The 15920-nt window shown below is 53.1% G+C and overlaps 1 protein-coding gene across 2 annotated transcripts; it reads right to left on the reverse strand.

The window, feature by feature from the left end:
* Positions 1 to 2247: 2247 nt before the first annotated feature.
* Positions 2248 to 14631, reverse strand: SMIM22 (small integral membrane protein 22). 2 transcript variants are annotated; one of them, XM_037910825.2, is made up of 4 exons: positions 13636 to 13828; positions 8405 to 8576; positions 5719 to 5801; positions 2248 to 4852 (listed from the first exon to the last, which is right to left on the reverse strand). In XM_037910825.2, the coding sequence occupies exons 2-4, from the start codon at positions 8538 to 8540 to the stop codon at positions 4805 to 4807; spliced, it is 267 nt and encodes an 88-aa protein (XP_037766753.1). In that variant the 5' UTR covers positions 8541 to 8576; positions 13636 to 13828; the 3' UTR covers positions 2248 to 4804. The 2 variants fall into 2 exon arrangements, with proteins under 2 accessions (XP_037766753.1, XP_027674016.1); XM_027818215.3 differs by lacking the exon at positions 13636 to 13828 and adding an exon at positions 13876 to 14631 and having other exon boundaries at positions 2444 to 4852.
* Between the last annotated feature and the right edge of the window lie 1289 nt (positions 14632 to 15920).

Raw genomic sequence — 15920 nt, forward strand, 5'->3', positions numbered from 1 at the left:
GTTGGATAAATAAATACTGTCGTGTTGGGTAAATAAATACTGGTTTATTAGTGGGTGGTGAAAGCTGGAGGCCTTCATGCTTTAGACTGTGTGTGGGTGGAGGGGGAATGGTTCAGCAAAGATTTGCTAAGCATCCACACTGCCATAGAAGTGACAATACAATAGCAAACGCATTACCTGCTCCCATGAATAAACTTTATGGCCAGCAGTGCTCTTGACTCTGGGTATGCGTTACCAGAGCCCTGCTCCACGCGTCTGTTACCAGCCTGCTGAGAATTAGACTATGCACATGCATCAGTTCTCACGTCTCCAAGGACAGTAAAGGATGTGTATAGTTAATGAAGTTTCCTCTCCATCTTTGGACGATCCCTGATCTTTAATGCTGTGTGGGTGAGTGACTCCCCTTTAGAGTCAAGCTAATGCGTATAATCTAAGAGCGATTGCCAAGCTCTGTCAAACCCAGCTGTGGGCTGCCAGCTTGTCAGGGAAGTTTTGCCTGTAGCATGCAACCAAGGATGTGTTATTTCCTGTGGGTGGAAATAGCCTCCTTCAGTTCTAGAGACATGGGCTAAAGGAAATAGACATCCTGCCATTCCCTACTGACCAGACACGTATGTTAGGAAGACCTTTACGGAAAGTGGTAACAGGAGCTGTAAGCTGGCTCCTGGACTAGGGTGGTCTGTAATGTGGCTTGATTTGTAGCACTGTCTAAATCAGAGGTGGGCAAACTGCGGCCTGCTGGCCACATCCAGCCTGCGGGACAGTCCTGCCCAGCCCTTGTGCTCCCAGCCAGGGAGGCTAGCCCCCAGACCCTCCCCCGCAGTCATGCCACCATCCGGGCAGCGCTCTGGGCAGTGCAGCTGCCAGACATGCTGCTCTGAGCGGCATAGTAGGCGGGTGGGGGGTTGGATAAGGGGCAGGAGGTCCCAGGGGGCAGTTGGGGACAGGGAGCAGTTCGGGGGGGGTGGAGGTCTGGATAGGGGTGGGAGTCCCGGGGGGCCTGTCAGGGGGCAGGGGTGTGGATAGGGGTTAGGACAGAGAGCATGGGGGATTGGATAGGGAGTGGGGTCCCGGGAGGGCGGTCAGGGGACAAGGAGTGGGCGGGGGGGGTTGGATGGGTGGGGAATTCTGAGGAGGGCAGTCAGGGGGTGGGAAGTGGGAGGGGGCGGATAGGGGGCAGGGACCAGGCTGTTTGGGGAGGAACAGCCTTCCCTACCCGGCCCTCCATACAGTTTTGCATCCCTGATGTGGCCCTCAGGCCAAAATGTTTGTCCACCCCTGGTCTAAATGGAGAGTACTGCATAACGTGAGACACTTCCTGCTAAGCCCTTGATGGCCTCCAAAATTCTTTGGTTTGAGAGAGAGACGATAAATGTCTCACCAGCTGTCCACAGTGAGGATAAATAGACTCAATCTCCTAGCTCCTCATCTTCAGTTTAAGCTGGAAATGCAGATAAAAGCATTCTGCGTGCCTGCTCAAAACCGTTCACTTGTACACATGCACTAATATGTATAAACCCTCAGCAGTGGGAAATGCTGGAACCTTTCTGGCTGCTAGATCTCTGCCGGGCTGTAGGAAAGCATCCCCTTCTTTGCTGCCACAAGTGCAAGGAGAACAGGTGTTCTGACTGGATGAATGCCTAGTGCTACAGAACTTTGACTGTCTTACTTTTGAGTTTCCTTTCAGGCAGAGCATGTGATTAAAGAACCCAGTTACATGATTAGCATTAAATGTAAGTTGCCCTCTCCTATCTGTGTTTGCTCCTGTTGATTACCAGGCCCTGCAGGAGGTTGTCTGTGACACATGTAAAACATCTTCCATCAGTGCTCCCACCCAGCAAGCTCATTCTTTCCCTTAGTAGGGCACCTCCAGTTCTTCCTCATTGTGTGTGCAGGGAGGGGTCTCTGAACCACGGTGGGCTGCAGTTCTGGTTCTCTGCTCCTAGATAGTTCACAATATAGTCCTAGCAGCTGGGTCCTTGCTGCATGGAAACTGGCAAGGTTACAGTCTCCATGGGCACTGAGCACTAGAGCCCAGCCTGTTACCTTTCTAATTGACCTTGGGAAGGCTGCTGGTGGGGGAAGTTAGCAGCCTTAACCGGTGGGGGAAGTTAAGGAGGAAGTTCTCAGCAGTGGCATTCTAGCTGGCACTAGAATCATGCACCAGTGCCACAGTTGGGCTAGCAGGAGTGCCTAGAGCAGTGCCATGAATTGGTCCTAGAATGATGGTCACCAAGCAGAGGAATCGAAAGCAGTGACAGGCGTTTATTTGATGCATGTTGTGTGCATCTCAGACTCAGCAGTTAGTCAAGCATTACCCATAGAACAGGGACAGACTGCCAGCCAAATGAATACTCCAGGGCCCATGCTTTGTGTATACATATGTACCTGCTCACATACAGTATCCAAGGGGTTTAATGTACAAAAACGCCTGGCTAGCTGATCTCCATCATGTGCTTTTTATTTATAATCATGAGTCTCTCTTCCTGGATTCAGAGATGAAATTAGAAAGTTTTATGAACATACAAGTCAGTGGGAAACCCCAAAGGACGTTGTTTGGAATGTTAATTGAACTGACCCCAACACTCTCCCTTCAGGTTCCCTGAGCCACTAGCCCTGTGAACCCTATGAGCATAGAATAAACGGAGAGCTGGGTGGGAGAAGACAGTCACAAACCCTGGAGCAGCTGACCAGCAGGAAGGGTGTGACACTCCCTCTGCTTGACTCTAATTAGCGCACAAAGCACAGGGTTATAACGTACCAGTCAGTGGCCAGGGAGTGGAGCCGCTCAGCCAGAAGAGCTGCTGAAATAGATAAATGTTCCAACCAAAGGGACGCCTGTATTTCCAGCGTGCCCTGCTGCTAGCTGGGTCTGAGAGCAAACCTGCTGGGCAGAAGGGGGGTCTGCTCCAGCTGCCACTGAAGTCAGTGGTCTCACTGACCACAGGATCGAGCCCACAAAGAGAAGAGGCCTTTCTTCTGTGTGTGTCGCTCACCTCTGAGCCAAAGCGAGTGCAAAAGGGGCTGGGGAAGATGAAGCCATGTACCTTGTGGGCCTTCACTTTTAGACACACTCCCTAGGCAGAGTGTAATACCACTGCAATGCAGAGATTATGCCATATGGAATAAGGCTCTGCAGGGGTGTGCAGGGGCCAATGAGTGCGTACGTACAGACTGTACTGTGATGAAGGAGAACATGTCCGGACTGAATAGAAGCACAGGTCCCTTTGAAGTCCCATGTGCTCTCTGAACACTTCTTATTTAGAGGGCTTCACGGAGGAGTCAGAAGAGCAAGGCTGTCTGTGACTCTGGCTTCCCTTTACAGTGCCAGGCAAGCTCCTGTCTAAACTTAGTCTAGTGGGTAAGTGAGGCCTGTTCCTGAATGCCATGCTCAGGATGTTCCTGAGCACCAGAGAGGGGTGGGAGTGGCAGAGGCCAGGCCCTGAGAGGCACTTTGTTCAGAGCTTGAGTGCTCAGGCCCCCTCACTTTCCATGGCTTCCAAGCCACTGCCCGAGTTACTCTCTTATTTGCCTTGGCCTGCTGTGGGGAGTCAGTGTCTCAGACAGCAGAGAGGCTGACTTAACCCAGCCCTGAGGTACACTTCCCAGAGGGAGACGGTGATGAGTTCTAACCCTTCCCCTAGCTGCTGAACAAAGTGGTGTCTCAGGGAGCTGGACAGGGTCACTGGCTAATGGGTTGTGCTTGCTGGCTCCCTAGGACTCAGCAGAAGGCTACTGACCATGCATTACATCCACTGAGTTCTGTGTAAAACCAGCTACGCAGGAAAGAAATGACTCTTTGGGCTTTCCTGAGCCCCCTGATCTAGAGCCCAGTGCCCCTGGCTGGGGACTGGCCTTGCCATTACAGACACAGACACAGGGCTCTCCGAGCATCAGGCCTGCGCCAGCACTGCCCTAGTTCAGTGGTGTTCTGCAGAGCTCTGTCTTCCTTCTGCTGAATCAATGGAGACAGCAGCATGTCAGTGCACAAGACGTGCTTCCTCCCCTGAGCCTGTTCTCCTTCAACTGGTTCTATGGACGGTTCTCTTGGCTATCAGGGACTGTGCAGGTAGCAATTTAACTCCTTGGCTGCTGCCAAAAGGATCCAAGAGCCTGTGTGAATGGGGGCTCTATAGGAAAGTGCGGCTAAGACATTCACCTCCGCTGTCTTCAGCTAAACCAGGATGGGCTTTCAGGGGAGCTGTTCCTTCCCATATGGTCAGTTCTGGTCTGGGGCATGTTCCTTTCCAGACTCTGGAAGTGTCAGATGATGCGTGCCAGCAAGGGATGTTTTCAGGCACCTGGAAGAGTCCCTGGAGGCACTGTTTTAATTAGTGACTACACACACAGGAGCTGCCTTTCAGGACCGGCCCAATGGCCTATCTAGTTGCAATCCCTGATGCCAGTAGTGACCTTGGAAGGTATAAACTCCCTGTTATGTACGGTACTCTACCACAAGGAGGCAGACTTCCTCCGCTGACCCTAGGCTGATGAGCAACTTCTGCCCTGTAGTTTGAGGACCAGTGGCTCTAGTTGTACAATGTGAGATCGCTGTAGATGCTATCCTTATTCAGCATCGTAGGAGTTCCTTTTAATCTTCATCCTTTGTGCACAGAGAAGGAAGAACAAGTGCTGGAGCCAGTGCAGCGCAGTGCTGTGAGGCCAGGGCCCCACCAAGCCAGCACTCAAGATTAACACAAACAGTCTGATCTGCAGTTGATTGCTGTGTAGCGGAAAGAAGCAAGCAAAGAAGAGTCTTTTTCCCATTGGCTCCAGAATCTGTCTGTCCAAGGAGGAGGCGGGGCTATGGCTCCATGGCCTTGTTATCAATGCCCACTTTCTTTCTGGGGACCTAATTGTGGTTTAAAAAAAAAAAGTGAAAAGGAAGAACATGTCTACGTTCTAGTTACCACGTGATGGGAGCAGGGTTCATCTCCCAGGCTCTGCCCACGCTACAGTTTGAATCCAGTTTAGCTTGGTTGGGCCTAGAAACTATGATCAGGGACAGGGATTTCTTGTCTGAGAACCATTTGACAGGAGGTGGTGTCTGTTCAGTCCTTTATGGCCCCCCATCACCATATTGCGTCTGCACATCTCCTAGTCCTTAATGCATTACAGCTCCCCTGCAGGGTTGGGAAGTGTCTCCATTTTGCAGGTGGGGAACCGAGGCACACAGCGACTAAGCGACTTGTCCAGAAATGGAACTTGCGTCCCAGATCAACCCCTTAAACATAAGGCCACCCTCCCTTCTGTCCACACCGCACTGTGAAAAGCGCAGGTCACGGAAAGAAATTCCTTCCCATCCCAGTCAGAGAAAGCTGCAGGAACCACCCCAGCAACCGCCGTGCTTAGACAGCTTTCCCCCAGCCAAAAGGTGAAGAACCCCCAGGTGCCCCTTTACCACCCAAGTCCACCACGTAGCACAGATGGGACAGGGCCAGGTGACATGCCAAGGCTGTAGCGTGACTCAGTCCTGTCTGTGCCTCAAGGCTGAGCTGTGCTTTAACCCTGGGGGGGCCTGCTCCTCCCCAGCCTGGCTGGGGTTTGCTGGGGGGAAGGCTAATTGAATATGCAACACTTCCAATCCAGGAGAGCCGAGGAGCCGAGCCCTGCCTCTCTGCCATAAGCAGTGGGACAGCTGGCTGCCTGAGTCCAGTGCCAGAACGCCAGGCACGGGAGCGGACTCCGCGAGAGACAAACTTTTTTTTTTTTTTTTACCTTCTTGTGTGATCCCCGGGAGTCACAGTCGCAGCAGCAGCAGCAATGGATCAGAGCCAGGAGAACCATCAACAGCACAGTACCTGGGGGAGAATCAAGCAGTCATGTCCACTTAAGGTCCTTTCCCATGCTGCTAGCATATCTGTCAGGGCACCAGCAGTGACTGCACCTTCTAGAGAGTCAATCGGACCTGTGTCTCATAGTCTCTCTCCAAGCCTCTGGCAGGATCAAATGTACGTGCCCATTTCAGGCGCCTTTTCTGGGACTGGTGCAATACTCTGAGCAGCAGCACGAATGCCTCCTCCTTACCTTGTCACCTCACTGACCCTTGCATGCTCCCTAGTGCTGCTGAGTCACCCAGCTGGCAGCATGCCCTGTGCACAGCAGTTGCTGAATTGTGAGCCCTAAGCATAGTTAAAGCCACTGCACATTGCTAGAGACAGGAGATGTGGAATCCTTGGACTCTAGATCACTAACCAAGGCAGTCGTCATCTCCAGGGTTCCTCAACCCCCCTCAGTAAGTGATGGAGGACCAGGAAAACAGCCATTGGCAGAGAGGGCCAGGTGTGAATCCAACATCTCCGGGAGCCAGGTACAGCTTGGTCTACACACACAGCTACACCAGTTTAGTTAAGCTCCTGTGTGGACACTCTTGTTGGGGTTCAAGAGGTGGCTTGTTTCGCTTTACCTTAAACCAGTTCCTAACTGATGTAAACTAACGTGAACTAAGCCCGGTTTAAACCAGGTTAAGAGTGTCCATCCGGCCTTTTACACCTGTTTAATTAAACCAGTTTAAACTGGCACCTAAAAGTTGAAACTGCTGATATAAACAGGTGCTGTGAGGTTAGGCCCTCAGGCCATAATTCCCACCCATTCCTCCCAGAGCAGACCTTTGGGGAGCCCTTTGCAAACCCATGATCTGCTCTGGTGCTGGCTGAATGCAGCTCCCTGCACACCTCTCTCTCACCTCTCCCCCAGGTTTGTGTCGACCTGTTTCAGGGTTTTGATCACTGAGACCTCAGGTCTTGATTGTGTTTGCCTGGGTTCCACGTCCTTCAAACTCATTCATCTGTCCATCTGCACAACGCACAGCCTGCATGATTGAAGGTGTGGGTGCACGGCATGCACTGGGTTCCCCGGCTCTGCTAATGACATCTGTCATGGCTTTCAGGTGAATCTCATGGGCCGTATTTCCAAGCATTATTCCTCAGAGGGGAACAGCATAAGGAAATGATGCCTGGAGATTTAATTCATTCTTAATAACAGCACTGTCCCTCTGTGAGCCCTGCCCCACAGCCTTGTCCTCTGTGTTACAGCCATGCTAGCAACAGCCATAAGCAGGATAATCCCTAGCACGGTTTCTCTGGCCATACTCACAGGCCTTTTAGTTTTGCTGAGAATCATGCAATAAACCATCCCTGTGATAGCTTCACACCATGGCGCTATGAGGTGGGGGAGGGGGAATTTCTGTCTACACTGGACAGAAAAAAAACCAGGAGGAGTAAGTTTAAACACAGCTGTGGCCAGCCAAGTGATGAGCTGGAGCATCTCCCTCCTGTCACTCCTCCCCTTTCTAGCCCTGAATGGTTCATCAGCACCTAGGAGTAACGCAGGTGTCAGCAGAGGGTACGTACTTGTACGCATTGCTATACGGTCACACAAATGCTGAGGCTTTGGCATCATGTTGGTCCTCTCGGGGCTAAAATACAGCTTGGACTTGGGATCAACACTTGTTCTAACTGCGTTCCTCAATGATGCTACGCAGATGGACTTGCCTGAACTGTAGTCTGCTGGCTGCTATCTTGGCCAACATACCAGGAACTGAACTGGAGACCTGCAGCACTAAACGTACAAGCTGCTGCACCTTGAGTTAAAGGTTCCTAACTGTGCTGTAACAGACTCACTTCCTCTGCTGACTGGGGACCTGTGACAAACACTCACCGGGGGTTACAGCAGCACAGTTTGGCCAGTGTTTTAAAAACTGGTTCCCTTCTATCTACTCCCCAGCACAGACCATGTTTTAAATCAGTCTGGTGGCCGGATCTCCAGACACAGCGCTTCCTTTGGTGGAGGTAGGAACTTTTTAATGTCATAGGCAGAAGACGACCCAATGGCTGGAAGCTAAAGTGAGACAAATTCAGACTAGAAATAAGGTGCAGATTTTTAACCGTAAGGGTGATGAGCCACTGGGCCAACTTACCTAGGGATGTGGTGGATTCTCCATCATGTAAGTCTTTAAATGAACAGTGCAGGTCTTTCTAACAGATCTCCCTAGCTCAAACAGAGGTAGAGGTCTCTGGCTGTGATCTACAGGAGATCAAATTGGATGATCTGATGGTTCCCTCTGACCTTCAAGTGGATGGATTGTCTTACTGTTTGTACAGTGGTAGCACCTACGGGCCCCTAGTCCAGTTGGGCTAGAAGCTGCACACATTACAGACCATCTTTGCCCCCAAAGACTTTGGAATTTCCTGGAGGCGCCCACTGCAGTAGTTCCAGATGCTTGTGCCCAGCATCTCTAGACGAGTTTAGAGCAGCCCTACAGACCCTGCACAGATAAGCATTGGATGGTGGGGCTGGGTTTTCAGCACACCCACATGTATCTCATCTGCCCTGTCTGGGAATAGAGAGCAGCCCCAGGCCGTGGGCTCCTAATCCTATGCCCGTTGCTTGGCCCCACACTTACCAATGAAGATGAAGAAGATGGCGAAGGCAGCAATGTCCCAGTCTGACTGGAACATCTGTTTGGTTGCGAGTCTGCTCAGGACGTCATTGATCTGGTTGCTGAACTCCTCTCCCAAGTTTTGCCCTTCAGATCCCATTTTTGGTTTCTTTCAGAGTTTCCCCTGTGGTCTGATCTACAAAGGGAGAGAGGGTGGATTGGTGCCGCTAATAACCTTTTCACACCAACTGAATGGCCTCCCCGTCCCCAGATGCTGGAATATCATTGAGAGACACGATCGCCTTGTCCCTAGCTCTGGCTGCACTGGGCTTTACCCATATTGGCTGCTGGTTCCCTTTGATACAGGGGACCATAGGTGCTGCATACAAGATGACTGCCGCAGTTCGGGCTTGCTTCCCCATCCCACAGGCCACTGATCCTACTGCTCCAGGGCGGGAAGGGGCTAGTGTGTTCTGCTTGTGGAGTTCCAGCCCCTGGAGTGGGGAGGGGGGGCTAACCAGGGTGAAGTGGTGCTGGGTGGGCACAGAGGGTTAACAAGTAACAGATCACAGCAGGAGCTGCGGAATGTCTGAGGCCTTGGCCACACAAGGAAGTTGCACCATAACCTGTCTAGAAGCAGACTGTCATGCCGGTGTGACACCCCTCCCCACAGAAGACACTCCTGTTGCAGTTTAACAATATCTAGCCATCCCTTTATCATATGTGGGTTAGAATGTCCCAGGAGGAGTCAGGAGAGCTGGGTTCTAGTCCCAGCTCTCCTATGAACTTACTGTGTGACCTTACACAAGTCACTTGTCTTTTTGTGCCTCGGTTTCCCCATCTGTAAACCAGCTTGCTCTGAAAGACACTCAGATGCCGCAGTGACAGATATGTTCTAAGAACCTGCACAGAACAGCCTGTAGAAACCTCAGCACTGTTTACCAAATGCCTGCTGGTTCCCTCCAGCCAGCCAGAGCTGGGAGCACAACACAACATTTCAAACAATGTCAGTCAGGCCAGTTAAAGATGCAGGAGCAGCTCTGTGAAAGCAAACAAACTCTTCTAACTTCGCAAGGCCTGAATAAAGCTGAGCCCAGCCGGAGCTCACAGGGTAGTGGCTCCCTTGGCGGTGCGTAGGCTAAGGAGCCTGGAAGGAATTTCTCACACACGCTCCATTATAATGTTTGCAGCAGCATGGGAGCAGTGTGCTAGAGACCCAGGCAGCCTGCAGCATGAGAAACAAAGATGCAGTCATTCATATTTCCCAATCTGAACCAAAAAGCTGGCTATTTTGCATCCTGGAAGCTGCCCCATTGCTAAACGGAAATACTATTGATTCCACAGCGCTGGGCTGATCCCCTGCAGTACCTGTGTTCTCACGCTAAGGGGGTGTGGAAGCGTGAGGGATAGAAACAAGGAATCCTTCTCTGCTCTGCCAATGTCATGCAGGGAAAGCCATGTGGTGCAGTTTGGGAAACCTGCCCGGATTTCTTAGGGATATGCCCAGCGAGTCTCAAACAAGCCCCCGTAGTTCCCAAGGCTGCAGCCTGACACCAGAGCTGCATTCTCTCTAGTGGGAGGCATGACCTGCTAGAAACACTCACACCAAATAGCAAACCACCCTTTGTGGGCCAGGCCAGTCCCTGTTCCGTTTAGTTACTGACCTACAATGTATTGCGGGGAAAAAAAACCATTTTCACACCGATTCCAACTCGTGAAAGTCTCCTGCTCTGTCCTTTATCAGGGATCTGTCCTGAGCCAGAGGGGGAATCCAGAGATAACAAAGCTTAAAGGGGTATGGTGCCCGCTGGAAACTATGGATAGTAGAGAGGAAGTCTGGAGAGCAGAAGAACAGCGCTGGGCTAGTGATTAAACACTGAACTGAGGCTCTGCCACAGCCTCCCTGTGTGACCTTGGGCAAGTCCTAGATCGGTCTGTGCCTTAGTTTTCCCACTTGTAAAAAGAGGGCAATGCTAACCTATCGCCCACGGATGATGCGAGGTGTTCAAATACTAGGGTGATGTGGGTGTGTATATAGATACGTGCAAATATGTAGTTACTGTGAATGTTTCCTCTCTTACGTTGGTTCGTCAGACACTGTGTTAAAGCCATGCGCTTTAAGTGCATGGACGTGGCTGAGGAAGATGGCAGCTCTCCCATCCCAGGGCAATGCCTTAAGGTAGCAGAATGTCAGTGACGGGAGTAGGAGGGTTAGTTCCTAGTTTGCCTGTGACAGCAAACCCCGTGCAGCCTGGCTCTCTGCTTCCAATTCAGACTGAACCCCCTGCTGAATGTAGGATAGGACCTGACTGCGGACTTTCCTCCAAACCAGCAGCAGTGGCCAATTTCCCACAGCTCCTGGGAGCTGCTGGCCAGGGGCTCTCCACGCCTAGCCCTTTCTCTTGCAAAGCTAACCTTGATTGAAAACAGGCTCACAGGTTTTGGCACCCCTCATCCAGGCTTGTCATGTTGATTAATTGGAGAGGGCAGAGGTACTAATCTAGGATTCCATAGCACGCCTCAATCCACAGCAGAGCACCACCAATAACGGAGGGAGGGTGCCACAAAGACTTCCCAGGATAGTCAGCATCACTCAGTGGGGAAATATGGCCGCCATCAGGATCACTGTTATTTCTGCCCTTTGTATCTCTTCCTTTCCCCTTTCTCTCCCGCTCCCCCTGCCCTGTCTTTGTGTCTGTCCCCCTCTGCACTCCTCTTCTAGCCATAACATCCAATTCCCCCCAACCCCCTGAGCTCCCCTCCCACTCCTTCCCCTTTTCCAGCTGCTACAATGATCAGCAGTGAATTAGCAAATGCTGACATGTAAAGTGTCATCATTACGCTCCAGAGCAAACACCATACATGCTGATGACAAAAACACACTCCTGCTGTAGGTGAAACTGAGACATTGCTTCAGGCTGCTTGCAGACTAAGGAAGACAGCACTGCATCAGTTCACCACTGCCTCATTGTCTGCATGGTGAATGTTACAACCAGGAGGGCTAGAATATTTTTTATACATCTATAAATGGGCGCTGAATCTGGACTATGCCCTGCTGCCCCATGAACACATCCGAGAGGCCAGCTCTGGCCTGTGTGTTTGAAGTCACTGCCCTAGTCACTTTCAGATGGTAATGAGTGCTAAGAGGCACCAGAAATAAACCTAGCACAAAGTGCATTCCAAATCACGTGCAGCTGCTGAAAGCCAGAGGCCCTACGTGTCGGTGACAAATACATACGTCTGTGCCAAGTGAAACTGCTTCTGGCATTGCCCAGCTGCTGTGAGGCTCAAAGTACAAGCAGAGTGTGGTTCTATCCTCCCTGCTGAAAGCTTGCAGGGTAGCACTTGCTTCCCCTTCTAGCATGGTTGCATGGTGCTGCCGTGAGAGCGAGCCAGAGTTCCACTCCAGAGGAGGCTGCATTTCAGCACAGGGGAAGTGAATGCTCTTTCTGTATGCTGATGAGCCTGGGGGAGCTGCACGAGCCCTCTGTTAGGAGGCCCAGCCTTTGGTTCCATGAAAGAGAATCTCAGCTTGCAGGTACAAATAATTCAGTCTCTAGCCCTTTTTCCTTGGGAAGATCCTTGAAAACATGACTGACTGAGATGGCAGAAAGGAAACAGCCCCTGGATTCTGCTTCCGCAGCCAGCAGCTGAGCAGAGACGAGTGGGGGAATCTAAAGATCCCCCATATACGCACACTGTTTGGGGTGGTCCCCCCCCGAACCATTTCACCGGCCCTCCCCTCAGCCCAGCCCTGTCTGCAGCAGGGGTTGGAGGTCAGCAATCAGGTTTGCAGGCAGGGGGGTAGTTGGTTCTCAGGCCCAGCCAAAGACCCCCGGCCAGCCCTGCTTAGCAGCATTTCCAGCCCTCTGGGAGGCTGGGACCAAGCAGCTGCTGCTCTCAGTGCATTACCATTGTGACCGCACGGGGTCACCCCTCCTTCATCCCCAGCCAGCATCACTGGCAGTAAGTAAGGGACACCCCATCTCCCTTCCCCGGAGCTGTTCCAGAAGGGGCTGGGCTCCAGCTGCTGCAGCTGGGCGTCCTGCAGGCACTGCTGCGCACCTCTCTCGCCACCGAAGCTTGCTCACGCACTGCCGGGCTGGGGTGTCCCAAGCCAGAATGATGAGGGAGCCTGGAGCCCGGCTCCTCCTGCCAAGGGAGACCTCCCATCCCTGGGGAGACCACAAGTCAGGGGAGACCTGCCTGCCAAAAGAGCACTGGTTCCCTTACCAGCCAACCACCCAGGCCCCCCATGAGAGGGGACGTCCTTCCCGTCTGGCCACGGGGTGGCCCACCTGCCACAACCACTGCCATGAGGCCTAGCTGCCAGGTCAGGGAGCCAGATCCCTGCGGGAAGCAGAGGACAGACAAGGAGGGTTTGAGCGGCTCCACTTATGGGCGCCCAGCTAGTCAGCCTGGCACATTTTTGGATGTGGCCCCTGCTTGTGGGCACCTCAGGGCTGGGGCTCCTGACTAGGGTTACCATACGTCCGTATTTTCCTGGACATGTCCTGCTTTTGGTTCTTAAATTGCCGTCCGGAAGGAATTTTTAAATATCTAAAAAGTCCGGGATTTTGCCATTATTATTTTTCCCCAAAGAAGAGTTGATCATTCAGGAAAGAGAGTGAATGCTGATCACTCGAGAGAGTGCCCTTGTTTTCCCCCCAGCTCCCAGCGCTTGCGCCATGAGACAGCTGTTTCGTGCGGCTGGGAGGGAGGGGGGAGGAGAGGAAATGCAGCACACTCAGGGGAGGAAGCGGGGCTGGGGCCGGGATTTGGGGAAGGGGTCCAGTGAAGCAGGGAGGGGGTGGAGTTGGGGTGGGGACTTTGGGGAAGGGGTTGGAATAGGGGCGGGGAAGGGGTGGAGTTGGGGTGGGGGGGCGTGCAAGCAAATACCCCTCCCCGTGGAGTGTCCTCTTTTTTGAATGTTCAAATATGGTAACGCTACTCCTGACCCAAAGGCCTATGGCAGCAGAAGCTCCTTGGAGCAGTGAGATCCTGCCCGGGGTTCCTAATTCCCCAGGGACAGAGCGCCGTACAGCTATGGAGCACCCCGCAATCCCACCACGCTCTGAGGCCCTGGCTACTGCAACCCCCCTGGCACTTCCTCCCCACTGGGCCCTGCAGTGGCTCCCACCCTGGAAGAGGTTCCTTCATTTCCTTTTCTTTGCAGCGTCAGGATTTCCCTTTAGCAGCCCCAGCCCTCTCAGCAGCCGCCCTCAGACCAGCCTTGACCCTATCCCTGGGCTCACCTCCGCGGCCTCTTGGCTGGCCCTGGCCCTTAATTCCCGAGGATCTGCAACCCCAGAGCTGGCTGCGGGAGCTGGCTCCCGGTGAGCAGAGAGCTCCCAGAATGAGGAAGTAACTTCAGTTCCCTAAACTCGCCTCTGAGACAGACCCAGAACTGTAGCCCTGGCTGAGCAGCATGACCCCCCCGGGGCAAATACCTCCCCACCCCCCTGAAGGGGCAGCTTCCTGAGAGGAGTGTTTACCTTGGGACCCTTTCCGAGCTCTTCTTCCAGCCGATCTCCCTTCTGCAGTAAGCTGCGCTCCCTGGCCTCCACTTCCTGGTTCCTTCTGGTGCCTGCTGCACAAGGATGTTGATTGGCATCCACCTGAGTCCAAGGAGCGGCAGACACACCTCCAGTGTCCTCCCCGTTTGGGGAAGGAAAGGCTTGCGGGGGAGGGGATAGCGTAGGCTGCTTGTTTTGCTTTGTCCTGGCAGCATCCACCTGCTGAGGGCTGCTGTTGGCAGAGCTTTCATGGAGATCCCGTTGGCCCGGGGCTTCAGAAACCCTTATGCCATGGTGCTGGGAGCAGTGGCTTGTGGGTTGTTTGAAAACACCGGGCTCTGTTCTGTCAGACTGGGGCAGTACCGGACGTGTAGCTTCCCATCCGTTGTAGATTGCCCTGGTTCAGCTGAGCTAAAGTCCTCGTGTGACCAACCGTCACAGCCGATGCTTGTAGGGTGCATGTGACAGCTGGTGTCTGAGGACAAAAGGTGATGTATGGGCACTGCAGGCTCACAGAGCTCCAATCAATGGCTTCTCGCATTAGTGTCCCATGGCCCCAGCCAGGCAAAGGGGGGAAGATTTCCTGAGATTGTTCCACAGCTGAAGCAGCGTTGCAGAAGTGGGACGTTGTGGCCCAGGGTTAACGAGGCTGCAGGATGGAGGCCTCCCACAGCTAGGCTGGCTCACAGAAAACTCATAACACCACTTATTTCTCAGTCACTTTCTTCCCTTGCCCTGGAGCACAGCACCCAGCCTGGGACATCTGAAATGCTGCTCGCAGAGCGTGCTGTAGGCACCAAGCCCACCACAGGGGTGAAGGTGAGAGGCCAGCGACAGAGAGCCCTGAGAGACACCAACAGAGAGAGACCTGGGAGAGGAGAAGCCAGGGAGGGAGAGGCAACCAAACTAAAGGGAGGGAACAATCAACAGGCTGCAGAGCGAGCGAGGGAGATGCGGACAGAGTCTGGGCCCCAGGCCCCACCCTGAAGAGGTCGCTGTGGACCTTGGGGAGCAGTCTGAGTGGGGTGGAGAGAGCGGAAGCCAGACTGGAGGGTCCCAGAGGGACGTTATCACCAGCATCAACGTCACTTAAGAAACCCATTAAAGGGAAGGAAAACAGCTTGGGTGGGAGCTGCAGCTGGCTCTCCTCTTACTAGACATGAAGGAAAGGGAGCCACAGAGCTGACCCCCCTCGTCATCCTGGGCACAGGAGGAAGGAAGCAGTGATGCAAAGCCAGGATGGAGCAATGACTGGCTCTTACACATCCCCTGCCCCCCCTTAACACAAACTGCCCCGCTGAGCATCTCTCTGCCCCTCCCCCTGGGTGCTCCTGATGCCCTGACTCGCAGGCTCCCTGGAGGCCCGCACAGGTCGTGGCTCCCCAAGAGAACAGCCGATGAGACTGGAGAGGCGCTGGAGCCGAGTGGACCTGGCCCACAGTCAAATAGATGCTGGGCAGGCCGAGGCAGCTGATGGGTGTGGGCTGAGCTTTGGGGGTGCGGCAGAGAGCTAATCAAACGAGGCACATGGAAGCTTAGGGCGTCCATCACTCCAGGCAACCAGGCTGCTTCTTCAGGGGCCAAAATATGGGTTTAGCAGCATAACTTCCAGCCGGAAGGGGTTGTCCTGAGTCTCCAGCGGACTCGGCTGAATAACGAAAACACAGATTCACCCAGAGATGCAACTAAACAGTTGGCTTCTCCGTGCTGCTGCTTGCAGGGGCGTGTTATTTGTGGGTGGCCAGGTGGCCACGAGGCAGTTGAGAAAATGTTTCTGAATTGCAGACATTTCACTGCGTTTTAAAATTTTTCCAGGAAAAAAAAATCATCCCAGAAATCTGTTGCTCTATTTGTCACCTAAAGTAGGGTGCTGGGTGGGCCAGTGGTTAGGTCATAGGAGACCAATGGTCAATTCCTGCTTTGCCACAGACTCTGAAACAGGGTGACCTTGGCCAAGTCCCTCGGTTGCTCTGTGCCTCAGTTTCCTCCTCTGTACAATGGGGATAACAGCAGTGTCCTACCTC

The sequence above is a fragment of the Chelonia mydas genome, chromosome 10 (genome assembly GCF_015237465.2).
Source record: "Chelonia mydas isolate rCheMyd1 chromosome 10, rCheMyd1.pri.v2, whole genome shotgun sequence".
In the NCBI taxonomy this organism is placed as follows: Eukaryota; Metazoa; Chordata; order Testudines; family Cheloniidae; genus Chelonia; species Chelonia mydas.

Coding starts and splice junctions, on each gene's coding strand:
- SMIM22 (XM_037910825.2), bottom strand. CDS start 8,540: ATGGGATCTGAAGGGCAAAACTTGGGAGAGGAGTTCAGCAACCAGATC. Junction 5,802..8,404: donor CATCTTCTTCATCTTCATTG/GTAAGTGTGGGG, acceptor ATTCTCCCCCAG/GTACTGTGCTGTTGATGGTT. Junction 4,853..5,718: donor CCCGGGGATCACACAAGAAG/GTAAAAAAAAAA, acceptor AACCACAATTAG/GTCCCCAGAAAGAAAGTGGG.